This window comes from Bubalus bubalis, chromosome 13 (genome assembly GCF_019923935.1).
Source record: "Bubalus bubalis isolate 160015118507 breed Murrah chromosome 13, NDDB_SH_1, whole genome shotgun sequence".
NCBI lineage: Eukaryota > Metazoa > Chordata > Mammalia > Artiodactyla > Bovidae > Bubalus > Bubalus bubalis.
In genome coordinates, this window is record NC_059169.1 from 45,720,467 (window position 1) to 45,739,916 (window position 19,450).

A 19,450-nucleotide genomic window follows, 5' to 3' on the forward strand; every position below is an offset into this window, starting at 1 on the left:
CAAAGCCATCAATTCTTCAGCACTCAGCTTTCTTTATAACTATTACATCCATACGTGATTACTGGAAGAAACCAAAGCTTTAACTAGATAGACTTTTGTTGGCAAAGTAATGTCTCTGCTTTTTAATATTCTGTCTAGGTTGGTCATAACTTTTCTTTCAAGGAGCAAGCATCTTTTAATTTCATGGCTGCAGTCATCATCTGCAGTGATTTTGGAGCCCCAAAAAACAAAGTCAGCCACTGTTTCCACTGTTTCTACATCTATTTGCCATGAAGTACATGGGACCAGATGCCATGATCTTAGTTTTCTGAATGTTGAGATTTAACTCAATATTTTCACTCTCCTTTTTCACTTTCATCAAGAGGCTCTTTAGTTCTTATTAGCTTTCTGCCATAAAAGTGGGATCATCTGCATATCTGAGGTTATTGATATTTCTCCTGGCAATTTTGATTTCAGCTTGTGCTTCATCCAGCCCAGCATTTCTCATGATATACTTTGCATATAAGTTAAATAAGCAGCGTTACAATATATAGCCTTGATGTACTCCTTTCCTGATTTGGAACCAGTCTGTTTTTCCATGTCCAGTTCTATCTGTTATTTCTTGATCTGCATACAGATTTCTCAAGAGGCAGGTCAGGTGGTCTGTCATTCCCATTTCTTTAACAAATTTCCACAGTTTGTTGTGATACACACAGTCAGAGGCTTTGGCATAGTGTATAAAGCAGAAGTAGATGTTTTTATGGAACTCTCTTGCTTTTTCAATGATCCAATGGATGTTGGCAATTTGATCTCTGGTTCCTCTGCCTTTTCTAAATCCACCTTGAACATCTGGAAGTTCACAGTTCATGTACTGTTGAAGCCTGGCTTGGAGAATTTTGAGCATTACTTTACTAGCATGTGAGATAAGAGCAATTGTGTGATAGTTTGAGCATTCTTTGTCATTGCCTAAAATGATCGGTGAACAATTCTATGATTCAAATGTAATTCAAAATATATTGACTTAAAATATTTATTTTCCATCTACTTATTTTTTACTGTGGGAATTACTTTTTTTTTTTTTTTTTTTCCTTTTCTTTGATAATAAGTCAGACTGCCGTATCTGGGATATGGGAAAAATAAACATTTCTCAGTTTTAAAAATAGAAAATTTTTCTTTTACTATCCACATCAAAATGATGTCAAATTACATAATTAGTTTTAATTTTTAGTGATTTTACTCAATATTTTTGAAGTTTATTCTCTAAGCATTTATTAAATAATTAACAAGCTGTGGTCCATGTGATCAGATTGGCTAGTTGCCTGTGCCTGTGGTTTCACTCTGTCTGCCCTTTGATGCCCTCTCTCAGCGCCTACCATCTTGCTTGGGTTTCTCTTACCTTGGACGTGGGGTATCTCTTCACGGCTGCTCCAGCAAAGCGCAGCCACTGCTCCTTACCTTGTAAGCGGGGTAACTCCTCTTGGCCACCGCCCCTGACCTTGTCTCACTCAATGACCACAGCTTGTCTAACTCAATGAAACTAAGCCATGCTATGTGGGGCCATCCAAGATGCATGGGTCATCCGTCTGACAGAATGTGGTCCACTGGAGATGGGAATGACAAACCACTTGAGTACTCTTGCCTTGAGAACCCCATGAACAGTATGAAAAAGCAAAAAGATAGGACACTAAAAGATGAATTCCCAAGGTCGTTAGGTGCCCAATATGCTACTGGAGATTAGTGGAGAAATAACTCCAGAAAGAATGAAGGGATGCAGCCAAAGCAAAAATAATACCCAGCTGTGGATGTGAGTGGTGATAGAAACAAGATCCAAGGCTGTAAAGAGAAATATTGCATACAAACCTGGAATGGTAGGTCCATGAATCAAGACAAATTGGAAGTGGTCAAATAGGAGATGGAAAGAGTGAACATCTACAGTCTAGGAATCAGCAAGCTAAGATTAACTGGAATGGGTGAATATAACTCAAATGACCATTATATCTACTGCTGTGGGCAGGAATCCCTTAGAAGAAGTGGAGTACCCATCATAGTCAACAATAGAGCCCAAAATGCAGTACTTGGATGCAGTCTCAAAAACGGTAGAATTATCTCTGTTCATTTCCAAGGCAAACCTTTCAATATCACAGTAATCCAAGTCTATGCCCTGACCAGTAATGCTGAAAAAGCTGAAGTTGAACGGTTCTATGAAGACCTACAAGACCTTTTAGAACTAACACCCAAAAAGATGTCCTTTTCATTATAGGGGACTGGGATGCAAAAGTAGGAAGTCAAGAAACACCTGGAGTAACAGGCAAATTTGGCCTTGGAGTACAGAATGAAGCAGGGCAAAGGCTAATAGTGTTATGCCAAGAGAATACACTGGTCATAGCAAACACCCTCTTCCAGCAACACAAGGGAAGACTCTACACATGGACATCACTAGATGGTCAACACCAAAATCAGACTGATTATATTCTTTGCAGCCAAAGAGGGATAAGTTCTATACAGTCAGCAAAAAGAAGACCGGGAGCTGCCTGCGGCTCAGACCATGAACCCCTTATTGCCAAAATCAAACTTAAATTGAAGAAAGTGGGGAAAACCACTGGACTGTTCAGGTATGACCTAAATGACCTAAATCAAACCCCTTACAATTATACAGTGGAAGTGAGAAATAGATTTAAGGGACTAGATCTGATAGACAGAGTGCCTGATGAACTATGGACAGAGGTTCGTGACATCGTACTGGAGACAGGGATCAAGACCATCCTTAAGAAAAAGCAATGCAAAAAGTCCAAATGGCTGTCTGAGGAGGCCTTACAAATAGCTGTGTAAAGAAGAGAAGTGCAAAGCAAGGAGAAAAGGAAAGATATGAGCATCTGAATGCAGAGTTCCAAAAAATAGCAAGGAGAGATAAGAAAGCCTTCCTCAGCAACCAATTCAAAGATAGAGGAAAACAATAAAATGGGAAGGACTAGAGATCTCTTCAAAAAAATTAGAGATACCAAGGAAATATTTTATGCAAATATGGGCTAAATGAAGGACAGAAATGGTATAGACCTAACAGAAGCAGAAGATATTAAGAAGAGGTGGCAAGAATACACAGAATAACTATACAAAAAAGAACCCCATGACCCAGATAATCATGATGGTGTAATCACTGATCTAGAGCCTGACATCCTGGAATGTGAAGTCAAGTGGGCCTTAGAAAGCATCACTATGAGCAAAGCTAGTGGAGGTGATGGAATTCCAGTTGAGCTGTTTGAAATCCTGAAAGATGATGCTGTGAAAGTGCTGCACTCAATATGCCAGCAAATTCGGAAAACACAGCAGTGGCCACAGGACTGGAAGAATTCATCTTTCATTCCAATCCCAAAGAAGGGCAATGCCAAAGAATGCTCAAACTACTGCATGATTGCACTCATCTCACACGCTTATAAAGTCATGCTCAAAATTCTCCAAGCCAGGCTCCAAAATATGTGAACCATGAACTTCCAGATGTTCAAGCTGGTGTTAGAAAAGGCAGAAGAACCAGAGATCAAATTGCCAACATCTGCTGGATCATCAAAAAAAGCAAGAGAGTTCCAGAATAAAACATCTCTTTCTGCTTTATTGACTATGCCAAAGATTTGACTGTGTGGATCACAAGAAACTGTGGAAAATTCTGAAAGATGGGAATACCAGACTACCTGACTTGTCTCTTGAGAAATCTGTATGCAGGTCAGGAAGCAACTCTTAGAACTGGACAGGGAACAACAGACTGGTTCCAAATAGGAAAAAGAGCACATCAAGGCTGTATATTGTCACCCTGCTTATTAATTTATATGCAGAGTACAGCATGAGAAACCCTGGGCTGGAGGAAGCACAAGCTGGAATCCAGATTGCTGGGAGAAATATCAATAACCTCAGATATGCAGATGACACTACCTTTATGGCAGAAAGCTAAGAAAAACTAAAGAGCCTCTTGATGAAAGTGAAAAAAGAGAGTGAAATTATTGGCTTAAAATTCAACATTCAGAAAACTAAGATCATGGCATCCAGTCCCATCACTTCATGGCAAATAAATTGTGGTACAGTGAAAACAGTGGCTGACTTTATTTTGGGGCTTCCAATCCAGATAGTATATTGAAAAACAGAGACATTACTTTGCCAACAAAGGTTTGTCTAGTCAAGGCTATGGTTTTTCCTGTGGTCATATATGGATGTAAGAGTTGGACTGTGAAGAAAGCTGAGTTCCAAAGAATTGATGCTTTTGAACTGTGGTGTTGAAGAAGACTCTTGAGAGTCCCTTGGACTGCAAGAAGATCCAACCAGTCCATTCTGAAGGAGATCAGCCCTGGGATTTCTTTGGAGGGAATGATACTGAAGCTGAAACTCCAGTACTTTGCCACCTCATGAGAAGAGTTGACTCTTTGGAAAAGACTCTGATGCTGGGAGGGATTGGTGGCAGGAGGAGAAGGGGATGACAGAGGATGAGATGGCTGGGTGGCATCACTGACTCAATGGACATGAGTCTGAGTGAACTCTGGGAGTTGGTGATGGACAGGGAGCAACTTTTTCACTCTCCACTTTCACCTTCATCAAGAGGCTTTTTAGTTCCTCTTCACTTTCTGCCATAAGGGTAGTGCCATCTGCATATCTGAGGTTATTGATATTTCTCCCGGCAATCTTGATTCCAGCTTGTGTTTCTTCCAGTCCAGCGTTTCTCATGATGTATTCTGCATAGAAGTTAAATAGACAGGGTGACAATATACAGACTTGACGAACTCCTTTTCCTATTTGGAACCAGTCTGTTGTTCCATGTCCAGTTCTAACTATTGCTTCCTTACCTGCATACAAATTTCTCAAGAGGCAGATCAGGTGGTCTGGTATGCCCATCTCTTTCAGAATTTTCCACAGTTTATTGTGATCCACACAGTCAAAGGCTTTGGCATAGTCAATAAAGCAGAAATAGATGTTTTTTCTGGAACTCTCTTGCTTTTTCAGTGATCCAGCGGATGTTGGCAATATGATCTCTGGTTCGTCTTCCTTTTCTAAAACCAGCTTGGACATCAGGAAGTTCACGGTTCACATATTGCTGAAGCCTGGCTTGGAGAATTTTAAGCATTACTTTACTAGCGTGTGAGATGAGTGCAATGTGCGGTAGTTTGAGCATTCTTTGGCATTTCCTTTCTTTGGGATTGGAATGAAAACTGACCCTTTCCAGTCCTGTGGCCACTGCTGAGTTTTCCAAATTCACTGGCATATTGAGTGCAGCACTTTCACAGCATCATCTTTCAGGGTTTGGAATAGCTCAACTGGAGTTCTATCACCTCCACTAGTAAAATATTCCTAGTAACTTAGTCCATCTTGTTCTACCTGTGATCAACATTTAACAAATATATTTGCACCAACCAAGGTGTATTTTACATCATAATTATATAGAGAAAGATATTTATAGACAGTGTATTGTCTATATTTGAAGAAGGAAATGGAAACCCGCCCCAGTATTCCTTCCTGGAAAGTTCCAAGGGCAGAGAAGCCTGGCATGGTTTTTCAGTCCATGGGGTCACAAGAGAGTTGGACACAACTTCTTGAATGAACAACAGTAAAAATTGTATATTTTATATATATACATTTATAACATTAGGAACAATTTCACAACCTTTTTTTTTTTTTCTCTCTCCCTCTCTTTCTCTATTTCTATAAATATATAAATAGAGGTATTTAATATTTTTAAGATATTTTTCCAGGGTAATGTGAGTAAAATATATGCTTACTTATCTATTTCCATATTCCTCATTACACAAGGCTTTTTTGTTTGTTTAATTCTTTGCACAGAGCAACTGTAAAATGTTCATTCTTATGAGCTATTGCTTAGTGATTCATTGTTCCTGAAGTAAAAGTATATAATTATAGTGGAATTAAGTCTCACTAATGATTAGTTATAAATATTTACCAGATACTACTATAACTTTGGTGATGATTATAAAAAAGAATTTAGAAAATAAAATAAATAAGTTGTGCTCAGAAAGTCATATGCATATTATGAAGCCACTGATGAATTAGATATATTCTGTGTCTTCCATTAAGGAATATTTATTCAGCTCAATGATTAAGTTAAAAGAAATTTAAATGAACTATTATTCATTTAAAAATAAATTTCTCTACCTAGGCAAAAGCAAATCTTATATTTCACAGTTTCATGATTTTTAAATATGTAAATAATGGTAAATATATATAAATTAAATACTAAAAAGTACTTTAAGGTTTTCATTATTTTTCATAATTAGAATATATATTCTCTTTAAATTGGAAGGACTGAGAGTTTAGAATAAAGTTAGCAATATTTTGAATGGATAATATTAACATGGACAGATGATTTCTTTCTCAGGAGAACAAATCAATATATCAGTTGCATTAATATAAAAATAGTAAAACAAATATTTTGAGGTAAATTATGTAAGCAGTAAATTTTACTTTTAAGCTAAACTTTTTGCAGGAGTTACCTGTCAAAATGACTGCCTCCAAGATCACTCTTTATATTTAAAGATCTTAATATCCATTGTATTTATCTGTGCTCTAAAACACATATGGAAACTGTTCAGCTTTAACTTGTGGTGTTTTACCTGACAATTAGTAATGGATTGATGCCTTCGTTGAACTATTTTGAAGAAAAATTACACAAAATTTTCTAATATTATATTGCAGAATTTTCAGAGGTAATAATACTATGTCAAAGCTTTATATTGTCACCCTGCTTATTTAACTTAAATACAAGGTACATCACGTGAAATGTTGGCCTGGATGAAGCACAAGCTGGAATCAAGATTGCTGGTGGAAATATCAACAATATGCAGATGACACCACCCTTATGGCAGAAAGTGAGGAAAAACTAAACAGTGTCTTGATGAAAGTAAAAGAGGAGAATGAAAAACTTGGCTGAACACTCAGCATTCAGAAAACGAAGATCATTTCATCTGGTCCCATCACTTCATGGCAAATAGATGGGGAAACAATGGAAACAGTGGCATACTTTATTTTCTTGTGCTCCAAAATCACTGTAGATGATGACTGTAATCATGAAATTAAAAGATGCTTGCTCCTTGGAGGAAAAGCTATGACCAACCTAGACAACATATTAAAAAGCAGAGATGTTACTTTGCTGACAAAGGTCCATCTAGTCAAAGTTATGGTTTTTCCAGTAGTCATGTATAGATGTGAGAGTTGGACTATAAAGAAAGCTGAGCACCGAAGAATGGATGGTTTTGAAATGTGGTGTTGAAGAAGACTCTTGAGAGTCCTTTGACTGCAAGGAGATCAAACTAATCAATCTTAAAGATCAGTCCTCAATAAACATTGGAAGGACTGATGCTGAAGCTGAAACTCCAATACTTTGGCCATCTGATGCAAAGAACTGACTCATTGGAAAAGACCCTGATGCTGGGAAAGATTGTAGGCAGGAGGAGAAGGGGATGACAGAAGATGAGATGGTTGAATGGCATCACCAACTCAATAGACATGAGTCTGAGCAAGGCCCAAAAGATGGTGATAGACAGGGAAGCCAGGTGTGCTGCAGTCCATGGGGTTGCAAAGAGTCGGACACGGCTGAATGACTGAACTCAGCTGAGGCACTCTTAAAGGATAAGTATACTGAGATGCAGGAAATAAGGGTTTTTTTTTTTTTTTTTTTTTTTTTTTTTTTTTCATTGTCACACAGCTGGTAGAAACAAACTGAAATTTGAGCTCAGGCAATTACCCTCTATTGTCAATGTTGCCAACAAAAATCATCTGCAGTTTCTATCAACATTTATGATACCAATGAAATGGACCTATAAAACTTGCTTATTCATACAATGTAATAGTGTATGCAATGGAAAATAATAAATGAATGCCTCATCTAATCACCTGAATGAATGTTATAAACATAACTTGAAAGGGAGAAGACACAATATTTTTTTCTTACCCCTAACCCTGATATTCTCACTCAAAATACCTTGATTAATTAAAACATTTTAATATATAAAATCATTAATTATATTTGTATGTTTTTTGTGTATATTCCCCATTAAAATATTATAAAGTATTTAAAATTTTATAAAAACTAGATCATAATACTTTCACAAAATATTGTTAAGTTTCTTTCCAAAGTAGTATACTTAAACAACAATCTCATCATAAAAATTTCTGTTCCAATGTTTTTAAGAGTTTTTGATATTAAAACACTTTTAAAATTTTAAAAATAGTAAAGTATGGTTGTCAAAAACTTTCTCTCAAAGATGTTTTATTTTTATATCCTGATTATTCTGATTACCAGCTATATCAAACATTTTATATGCTTATAGGACCTTCCTATATCCTATTCTATACAATTTCTCTGTTGTCCATATGGTTGCAAAATAGTTGAACATGACTGAGCAACTAAACAGCAATATAAAGTACAAAATTCCTGGCAGGCTACAGGGATTTCCCAGGCAAGAATACTTCCCAGGCAAGTTCATACATATGAACTTGAAGGTTCATATGTAGGGAACTTACTGTAACCTCAAAATTAAAACCATCACAGATTAAGTATTTTTATAGAGTACATAACTGAATAAATAGTCACCAGACAAATTAAAACTTGTATAGTGAAATGCAAAAAAGCAAAATGGCTGTCTGGAGAGGCCTTACAAATAGCTGTGAAAAGAAAGGAAGCAAAAAGCAAAGGAGAAAAGGAAAGATATAAGCATCTGAATGCAGAGTTCCAAAGAATAGAAAGGAGAGATAAGAAAACCTTCCTCAGCAATCAATGCAAAGAAACAGAGGAAAGCAATAGAAAGGGGAACACTAGAGATCTATCTCGTCAAGAAAATTAGAGATATCAAGGGAATATTTCATGCAAAGATGGGCTCAATAAAGGACAGAAATGGCAGGGACCTAACAGAAGCAGAAGATATTAAGAAGAGGTGGCAAGAATACACAGAAGAACTGTACAAAAAAGATCTTCATGACCCACATAATCACGATGGTGTGATTACTCACCTAGAGCCAGATCCTGGAATGTGAAGTCAAGTGGGCCTTAGAAAGCATCACTACGAACAAAGCTAGTGAAGGTGATGGAATTCCAGTTGAGCTATTTCAAAATCCTGAAAGATGATGCTGTGAAAGTGTTGCACTCAATATGCCAGCAAATTTGGAAATCTCAGCAGTGGCCACAGGACTGGAAAAGGTCAGTTTTCATTCCAATTCCAAAGAAAGGCAATGCCAAAGAATATTCAAACTACTGCACAATTGCACTCATCTCACATGCTAGTAAAGTAAAGCTTAAAATTCTCCAAGCCAGGCTTCAGCAATACGTGAACTGTGAACTTCCTGATGTTCAAGCTGGTTTTAGAAAAGGCAGAGGAACCAGAGATCAAATTGCCAGCATCTACTGGATTATTGAAAATGCAAGAGAGTTCCAGAAAAAAACATCTATTTCTGCTTTATTGACTATGTCAGAGACTTTGATTGTGTGGATCACCATAAACTATGGAAAATTCTGAATGAGATGGGTATACCAAACCACCTGACCTGCCTCTTGAGAAATCTGTATGCAGGTCAGGACACAACAGTTAGAACTGGACATGGAACAACCGACTGATTCCAAATAGGAAAAGGAGTACGTAAAGGCTGTATATTATCACCCTGCTTATTTAACTTATATGCAGAGTACATCATGAGATATACTGGGCTGGAAGAAGCACAAGCTGGAATCAAGACTGCCAGGAGAAATATCAGTAACCTCAGATGTGCAGATGATACCATCCTTATGGCAGAAAGTGAAGAAGAACTAAAGAGCTTCTTGATGAAAGTGAAAGAGGAAAGTGAAAAAGTTGGCTGAAAGCTCAACATTCAGAAAACAAAGATCATGGCATCTGGTCCCATCACTTCATGACAAATAGATGGCAAACAGCAGAAACAGTGTCAGACTTTATTTTTTTGGGCTCCAAAATCACTGCAGATGATGATTTCAGCCATGAACTTAAAAGACGCTTACCCCTTTGGAGGAAATTTATGACTGACCTAGACAGCATATTAAAAAGCAAAGACATTACTTTGTCAACAAAAGTCCATGTAGTCAAGGCTATGGTTTTTCCAGTGGTCATGTATGGATATGAGAGTTGGACTATAAAGAAAGCTGAGAGCTAAAGAATTGATGCTTTTAACTGTGGTGTTGGGGATGACTCTTGAGGGTACCTTGAATTACAAGGAGATACAACCAGTCCATCCTAAAGGAGATCAATCTTGGGTATTCATTGGAGAGACTGATTTTGAAGCTGAAACTTCAATACTTTGGCCACCTGATGCGAAGAGCTGACTCTTTGGAAAAGACCCTGATGCCAGGAAAGATTGAGGGCAGGAGGAGAAGGGAACATCAGAGGATGAGATGTTTTGATGGCATCACTGACTCAATGGACATGGATTTGAGTGGACTCTGGGAGTTGGTGATGGACAGGGAAGCCTGGCATGCTGTGGTTCATGGAATCATGAAGAGTTGGACACGACTGAGCAAATAAATGAAATTGAACTGATAGTATTGGTACAGAACCTACTTTCAAAATCAAGAGCAACTTCTCTCTTTCCATATCCAATATAAACTTGGACTTGGTAAGAAGTAGGCAGGTAAATAATTGACCCATCCTCCTAAAAACACTCTTCACTCATAATTTTCAAATACCAGAAGCTCTGAAAAATCCTCCAACCCATCTGAACATTTCCTCTCTGTCTCCTTTGTCCTTTTTTTTTTCCTTATAAATGATACTGGGGCCACTCAAGACTTTGCTGCTGTGAATAATGTATTTATGAAATGAAGCAGGATCCTATGGTCCTTGATCCCTCCCATGTCCTCAGCCTGACTTTTGTCAAATAATAAGTTTAATCATAGAAGTGAAAGCATGCAAAACAAAGGAAAACAATCAAAGGAGACCAATAAAAATATTGTAGTCATTAAACATAATCAAAGACATTCAGCTCCTTCTGCAGGGCTATAGGTAATATTCTGAACCATATCTTTGAGTTATCTTAGAGATACTGAAACCTCCACCAGGTGGAGAATTTAACTACATGATGACCAGACTGTAGTCATGACATAAACTGCCACAATTCTGAGAACTGGCCTCAAGAAATGCAACAAAACAACCCTGGAACTGAAGACTAACTATATTTAAAGCAATCAAGACGATGCTGGTCAGACCACTGGTGACCAACTTCAAGACTGCTGTCAAAACTGACTGTGGTGTTTCAGCAAGTAACTCCCTCCTTCCACTTTAAAACTCTTGTTGGGACGAGGGTAGTAGGCTACTTGGACAGGCACCTCCCCTTCTCACCCTGTCTCTTGGTTGCTGACATTCAAATAAACCAAACTTTCCACCAACCTGGCCTTTTTGATGGCTTTTGAGCAGCAAGCACACAGAACCCTGGATTCTGTAACACATATTCTATTTTAATTGAGTATTTAATGACTATGTAAGTTCAATGAGGTCAGGGACTTTTTTTTATTCACCTATATTTTCTTGGCACTTTGGCAATAAGAAAAATTCCTAACACATAGTAGACATTCAATAAACAGTAGTTGAATAAGTTATTAATTCATGAATAGATTAAAAGTATCATTTTACTTTCACATCTGTGTTGAGACACAATTCTCCATGAGTCTTTCACATTTTTGCACAACTTTTAAACAAGACTGACTTCCCCTCCCCCAAATTTTTATAACAGAAAGACTAGTAAGATAAAGATAGTTCCTTTCTCCATAATAAAAGACAATCATACTTAAAAGCATGAAGAGAATGTCTCCTTCTGGAGCAATGGGTATATAAGTTTGTTGTCCGTTGTATATTACTTTGCTTCCAACTTCAAATTAACTTACAACCCATTGAATGTACAGATTTCATCTAACTATTGTCAAAGCAAAAAAAAAAAAAAAAAAGATGTAATAGATAAACAAACAAGGAAGACTTTATTCAATACTATTGCAATAAGGAAAAGAGGCCAGAATTGGCCTAAAACAAAAGGGAGTGGAGGGAGTTTCTGAAAGCTGTAATGCATGGGTGGATCATAAGTAGTCTATGTTTGCAAATTGGCCTTATTTAAACAAAGGTAAATTGCATTTCCTATCTTCCAAACAAGAGGTAGACTTACAACTTGAAGCAAGTTGTCAGTTGAAGTTAAGCTCTTACTCTTGCACAGAAACTGGGAGATAAAAACACTATCTTTCTTGCTGATTATATTCCTAGGTTCTTGCGAAAAGAAAGTATGCAGCTGTAACACTGGCAATAGGCTTTTTAAAAGACTAACTTCTCAAAGGGACAGAAAACTTGCAATTTGCAATTACAAGTTGTTTAAAGTAAGTGTTTTAAGGAAAGTGAGATCAGGGTTCTAGAGGCAGGAGAATCCTGTCTCAAGTCTGGTCAACATGAAGGAGATGTTAAAGTCCTCTTGGCATAACCAAGACTGGGAAATTGGGGCTTGGAGAACTGATAAAAAAAAAAAAAAATAAGTGTTGATACTCTGACTATTGCCACTGTTATGGTAATAACTATCTTTCTTCTATGACCCAGGAGCCTTGTGTCTTCTCTCAATATACATACTTTTGTGGCAGTTTAACTTGTCAGCTAGGAAATAGGGTAAGAATCACAGTTACTTCAGAGTTCTTAACAATCAGACATTCCGCTTTGAACTTGTGGAAAATTCACCAGAATTCCCCTAATAGATAATGAGACCACTTCAGTAAATATAAACACAATATTTAAATACTTAGTGATTGTTTAACATTTAAGAAAATTCATCTAATATAGAAGTGAATTAACAGGAAAAAAACAGTGTGTAAAAGTTGTATATATCATCTATTGATGACTCATAAATAATTTAATTGCTTGTGTTTAATAATTTCAGCTTATAGGAAAAGAGGCATTGTATTCTCTAAGCTTTAGATACATTTATTATGTCTTGACAGGGAGCCAAAACTTAGAGACCCCTAACCTGAAAATCAAACTAATTATATTACACTGCTTAATGCAGTTTTGCTGAATGTAAATAAAAGTACTTTAAATTGCAGTGTACAAACAGTCTTCAAAAGTAGAGGCATAAGATACATCATCTCTGACTTTTAGATTTTGAACCTTCATATGATCATAAATAAGAAAATATATTTTCCTTCATAAAGCATCTAGGTCATAATATTTTGATGGATTCCTTTATGTTTTCATGTGAATGAAATGGTTCAATTAATAGTGATTAGTTATGACCTCAGTGAAATCATTTGTTAGCTGATAGAGGCCATTCTGAATGACATAACAGCTGAAAAACAGCTTTTGTTGTTAATTTGATTTGAGAACCTCACTGTGTCATGATTCATTTACTTTTTCTCTCTCCTTTATTGCAGGTGTGACAGTACTGGAAGGCCCTATCTATGCTGTGGGAGGCCATGATGGCTGGAGTTATCTGAACACAGTGGAGAGGTGGGATCCTCAGAGTCAGCAGTGGACATTTGTAGCTAGCATGTCAATTGCCCGAAGCACAGTTGGGGTGGCAGCATTGAATGGCAAGTGAGTAGACTTTTTTTTTTTTTTTAATCTGCAAAAAGATTTTGAGTGAATGTTCTTTTAAAACAACATTTAGCAAACTGCTTTAAAAAAACTTTTTTAAAAATTTAGGTTTTGATTTTTTTTAAGTTTAGTCTTCATGGATTATTGACAGTTCAAGAGTGTGTATTTTTCCGATTATCACTTCTTGTAAAATAAAACCAAACAAAAATAACAAAAATGACCAAAAGCCCCCCAAAACCCCAAAAATATATAGAACAGGGAATTTTACTCAATACTCTGTAATAATCTAAATGAGAAAAGAACTTGAAAAAGAAGATACATGTATGTCCATAAGTTAATCACTTTCTTGCATACCTGAAACTAATATTGCTAACTATTGTTGTTATGTAGTCGCTAAATTGTGTCTGACTCTTTTGAGACACCATGGACTGTAGCCCACCAAGCTCCTCTGTCCATGGGATTTCCCAGGAAAGAATAATGAAGTGGATTGCCATTTCCTTCTCTATGGGATCTTCCTGACCCAGGGATTAAACTCCAACATAAAATAAAAATTAAGAAGAATAGCCAAAAAAAAACTTGAAAACAAAACAAAACAAAAAACAACAAAAATCCTCAAATTTCTTAATCTTAATTGCTTGTTTAAAAGTATTAAATATATTTCATGAAAATTATGTCAACTGCATATTTTACCATTTCTGGTGAAATAGTCTAAGGAGACTTTTGAAAGACTACCAAAAGTTTGGTTCTTAATGTTTTTTACCTGATTGTATCAATCTCTCTACTTTTCTCCTTTTCCATTCCTATCACACTAAGTCAGGGATTTTAAAACTCAACACTGTTGATATTTTGAGTCAGATAGTTCTTTGTTGGCTATGAGGCTCGGCCCTGTGCATTACAATGTTTAGCAGTAGACTGGCTTCTATCCACTAGATACCAGCTGTACCCAACCTGCCCAATGTGATAACCAAAAGAAGTCTCCAAATATTGCCTAATATATCCTCCGGGGTGGCAAAATACACTCCCTCTCACTATCTGAGAAACTCTGCCCTAAACAAAGATAACACCTCTGGCAGGGACTACAGCAGAAGTTTCCAGTCTCCTTCCTTCTCTTCCCCCTAAAGTCCATTTGCTAATGCAGCCAGAGCTGCTTTAGAAATACAAATAACATATCAGTTCTCTTCAAGAACGTCTTAAAATTAGAATACAATGCCTATCTCTACCTAAAGTCATCCACTGGATCTTGTTTCTGCCTACTCTACATTTTTTCCTCAATACATCAGCCAAATTGCCCTTTCATCTTTGCTTCAAATACAGCAACTCTAATCCCACTCAATCCCTTTGAGTGTACTTTTTTTTTTTTTTTTTTTTTTTTTTTTGCCTAAATGCTATTCCTTACAATCTTCACATGCTTGGCCTTTTATCATTGCTCAAATTTAATCTCAAAATCTGTCCAAATAGACAGTTATTTACTCTTACTCTTATTTAAAATAGACCACCCTGGACACTATCCCAAATTGTTTGCAGTTCATTAAATTACATATGCTATTGTTATCTATTTTTACTAGGTATACATGGTCAATAAATCTTGGTATCTGTCTACAACATTCCTTATTGTATCCTTAGGCATAATGCACATTCAATCTATTTACTGAATAAGTGTTGAAAGAATTTACACATCCAATTAAGTAATAACTTTTGAGAATTTAATTACCTTTGACAAATTTTTCCTAAATATGTGTAAGTATCTATGAAGTTATTATTATATCCCACTGTTAAAATATAAATAAACTGCTTCCTTCAGCTAAATTGCACATACATGCATTCTTTGGCTTTAAAAACTCTAGGAAATTCACATTTTAATGGCTATACAGTAATTTATTTTATGCCAAAAAATTCCCACAAAAACACACAAAACGTGATAAATGTAAGCTAACACTATAAATTTAAGTAACTAGTACTGATCTGAAATAAGCAGACTGCCAAATATGACTGCAGCAAAGGCAGGTTTATTCAGAATTAGCACAGAATTGCAATTTTGGATCTACAATAATGATGAGTATATGCATGTCCCAAAGTGTAAGAGGAAGAGAAAGATTTTATAGAGAAAAAGGAAGTTGAGAAGGTTAGAGTAAACACAGAGTGTTTTTTTCCCTGGCTTAGTTGTTTTCATGAAAAAGAAGATTCTTTCTGTTGTGTGTGTATTGAGTCATGTCTAACTCTTTGTGACGCCATGGACTGTAGCTTGCCAGGCTTCTCTGTTCATGGGATTCTCCAGGCAAGAATAATGGATCTGGTTGCCCATTTCCTACTTCAGGGCATCTTCCTAACCCAGGGATGGAACACGTATCTCTTGCATCTCCTGCTATGGGAAGCCTTTCTTCCTGTTGGGCTCTGCTATTATCATAGGGTGTAAGAGTTCCCCATTTCGATCTCTCAGTTGTCTTTAATTGAGTTTTCTGTTTACAAATTATTTACACTAGTCTCTGACTTTTAATATCCAAAATATCTGCTGCTGCTGCTGCTGCTAAGTCGCTTCAATTGTGTCCGACTCTGTGCAACCCCATAGTCGGCAGCCCAACAGGCTCCCTCGACCCTGGCATCCTCCAGGCAAGAATACTGGAGTGGGTTGCCATTTCCTTCTCTAATGCATGAAAGTGAAAAGTGAAAGTGAAAGTGAAGTCGTGTCCGACTCCTAGTGATACCATGGACTGCAGTCTACCAGGTTCCTCTCTCCATGGGATTTGCCAGGCAAGAGTACTGGAGTAGGTTGTCACTGCTTTCTCTGATCCAAAATATCTAAATATATCTAAAACACATATCTACAGTGATTTGTGTCTAAAACAATCCCCCAAATTTAGATATTATACATGAAAATATACACTGAATACCATTAGATATAAACTTTTGGGCACCTTCCTAACTGTACCCTTAGGAAGAATTTCTACAAAGTGAAGTGCAAGACAAGTGGGACTGAAATGTTTTCTAGCTTCAAAGGACTATTTTTTTTTATTTTTAAACTTTACATAATTGTATTAGTTTTGCCAACTATCAAAATGAATCCGCCACAGGTATACATGTGTTCCCCATCCTGAACCCTCTTCCCTCCTCCCTCCCCATACCATCCCTCTGGGTCGTCCCAGTGCACCAGCCCCAAGCATCCAGCATCGTGCATCGAACCTGGACTGGCAACTCATTTCATACATGATATTTTAATTTAAACTTTGTCCCTGGTGCATGCATACATGCTGTCGCTTCAGTCATGTCCAACTCTTTGTGACCCCAAGGACTGTAGCCCACCAGGCTCCTCTGTCCATGCAATTCTCTAGGCAAAAATACTGGAGTGGGCTACCATTCCCTTCTCCAGGGTATCTTCCCTACCCAGGGATCGAACTGATATCTCTTATGTCTCTTGCAGTGGCAGGACAGTTCTTTAGCACTAGCACCACCTGGGGAGCCCTGTCTTTCCTAGGAGTCACCAAAATGCTTTTTCAATAGTATCATGCAAAAAATGTCTTGCATCCTGACTGATAACTTATTATCATGATTTGCTTTGAAAAATAATTGTTTTAAAAGCAAAATGTTTTTATTAGTGTGAGGCTAAGTTTGAGTAAACTGCTCATTCTATTTCATCAGATGTGTGTATATGTATTACAGAACTACTTTCATCAATATTAACATATTATGTCCATTTATGATTTTAATTGCATATATTTTGGACTCTCAAATTTCATATTTATATATTTATCAATCTGTGATTTCCTCAGGCTTAGGATTCAGTTTTCATTTAGGTTTATTGTGCACTTAAAATTAGGACTTCCTGGTAAAGAATCTGCTTGCAATGGTAAAGATCTATTGGTAAAAATGGTAAAGAACATGACTGCAATGCAGGAGACTCATGTTTGATCTCTGGAGTGGGAAGATTCTCTGGAGAAGAGAATGGCTGCCCACTCCAATATTCTTGCCTGGAGAATTCCATGCACAGAGGAGTCTGATGGGCTAGAGTCCATGAGGTCACAGAGCCAGACATGACTGATCAACTAACATTTTAAAAGTAAATTCTTGATATTTGGCAAAACTAATACAATTATGTAAAGTTTAAAAATAAAATAAAATTAAAAAAAAAATAAAAGTAAATTCTTACTGTCATATATACTTCCTGAGAATCCATTAAGGAATTTGCCTAGAAATAAATATTTCCAGAGTACTTAGAGAAAATGTTAGATCTATACATTTGAAATTTTTCATTTGATAATACAACCTTACTTTTATATCTTAAAATTAGTCTCTATTTATTTTGTGCATGGGTTTATGCTCTGCCACTCAGCTTTGTCTTACTCTTTGTGATCCCATGGGCTGTAGCCTGCCAGACTCTTCTGTCAATGGAATTTTCCAGACAAGAATACTGGAGTGGGTTGTCATTTCCTACTTCAAGGAATCTTCCCAATCCAGGGATAGAATTCACCTCTCTTGCATCTCCTGCATTGATAGGTGGATTCTTTACCAGTGTTCCACCTGGGAAGCCCCAATGTAGCTTAGCAGTTTTAATTTGAGTATAGGTTTAATATTATGCTTTCTGAGCTTTATTCACATTTGTTTGTATTTTTGAACATTGCAGATATTATATTTTGGTTTACATATTAGTATGTATTAATTATGCATTTAATAGTGCAGTAGAGAAGAAAGTTTAAGTATTTATGTTTATAGTAACCACCTTACTAAAATGCACATGTCAGTTATATTATTTTTCAACTTATATATATTTTCAAAATATATATATTTTTCAATTTATAATAGATTTTCTAGGAAGATAAACATGGTAAACTGAATGCAAATGAAATTTTTTATTTCTTAATATGTATGCTTGTCTTCTTTTTAATGAATTCCTTTTATTTTTAGAATAACAACATAAATATTAATATCAGACAACCTCAACTGTCTTTTAATTGGGAAAACTTTAATACTTTGCTGTTTGTGTGACATTAATTGTTATTTAGGATACTTATACCAAGTGATTTTAAGGACCAGATCTTATTATTGTCTATAATTTCATTAATGGAAATTTTACTTAAAAAATCATATTTGGTATGATGTTTTATTAAATTTTCTTAAAATGTATAAAATTATGTTTTATTATTTTTTTCTATTATATGGTAATGTAAATAAATACCATGACTGTAAATCATTATTATATACACAGAATAAAACCAACTCATCCTTTTTTAATTATTCATTTAATATTTTGCTGCATTCTATAGTCTATTTTTTATCTGTTTGGTCTACATGGACTAATGGTTTTGAGAATCAATTTCCTAACATTTTCCATATGATATGGAGCTTTTCTTATAGATTGAGAGGCTTACTATAATGTATCTGTTATGTTTCTACAAACATGAGAAGTATAAATATTTGAGCATGAGAAATGATAGAAAATATATATATATATATTCCATTTAAAAGTTATATTTTACTGAGATTCTAATATTTAAAAGAAAGCAGTTTTATATTACTTCCAATCCTACGACTAATAAAGTAATTGATTGTGTGTTGTTATATCTACTTTTGTACTGTTATTATCTTCCTAGTTTCTTATATTTAGGAGTTAACATTATTATTCATTTTGTCTTAGGTTTTCTCAGTGTCATTATTCTGTTTTTGTTTCTCTTTTTAATCAAATATGTGCATAGAATGAAGCTCTACTTGTTTTTCCTCTTGTTTTCTTATTCATTAATTTGAACTTGGCTTGTTGTTGTTCAGTTTCTGTCTCACTCATTGAGACCCCATGGACTCAGACACCAGGCTTCTCTATCCTTTATTGGCTCCTGGAGTTTGCTCAAATTCATGTCCATTGAGTCTGTGATGCCATCCAAACACCTCATCCTCAGTCATCCCCTTCTCCTATTGCCCTCAATCTTTCCTAGAAATAGTCT

At 36.1% G+C, this 19,450-nt stretch overlaps 1 protein-coding gene across 1 annotated transcript in view; it reads left to right on the plus strand.

Annotated features, from left to right (window-relative positions):
- KLHL1 (kelch like family member 1) overlaps positions 1-19,450 on the plus strand; it is a 273,341-nt gene that overhangs the window by 205,626 nt on the left and 48,265 nt on the right. Inside the window, exon 6 of the mRNA XM_044926884.2 lies at positions 13,361-13,523. Within this exon, the coding sequence (XP_044782819.1) occupies positions 13,361-13,523 (163 nt within the window). The remainder of the gene's footprint in view (positions 1-13,360; positions 13,524-19,450) is intronic.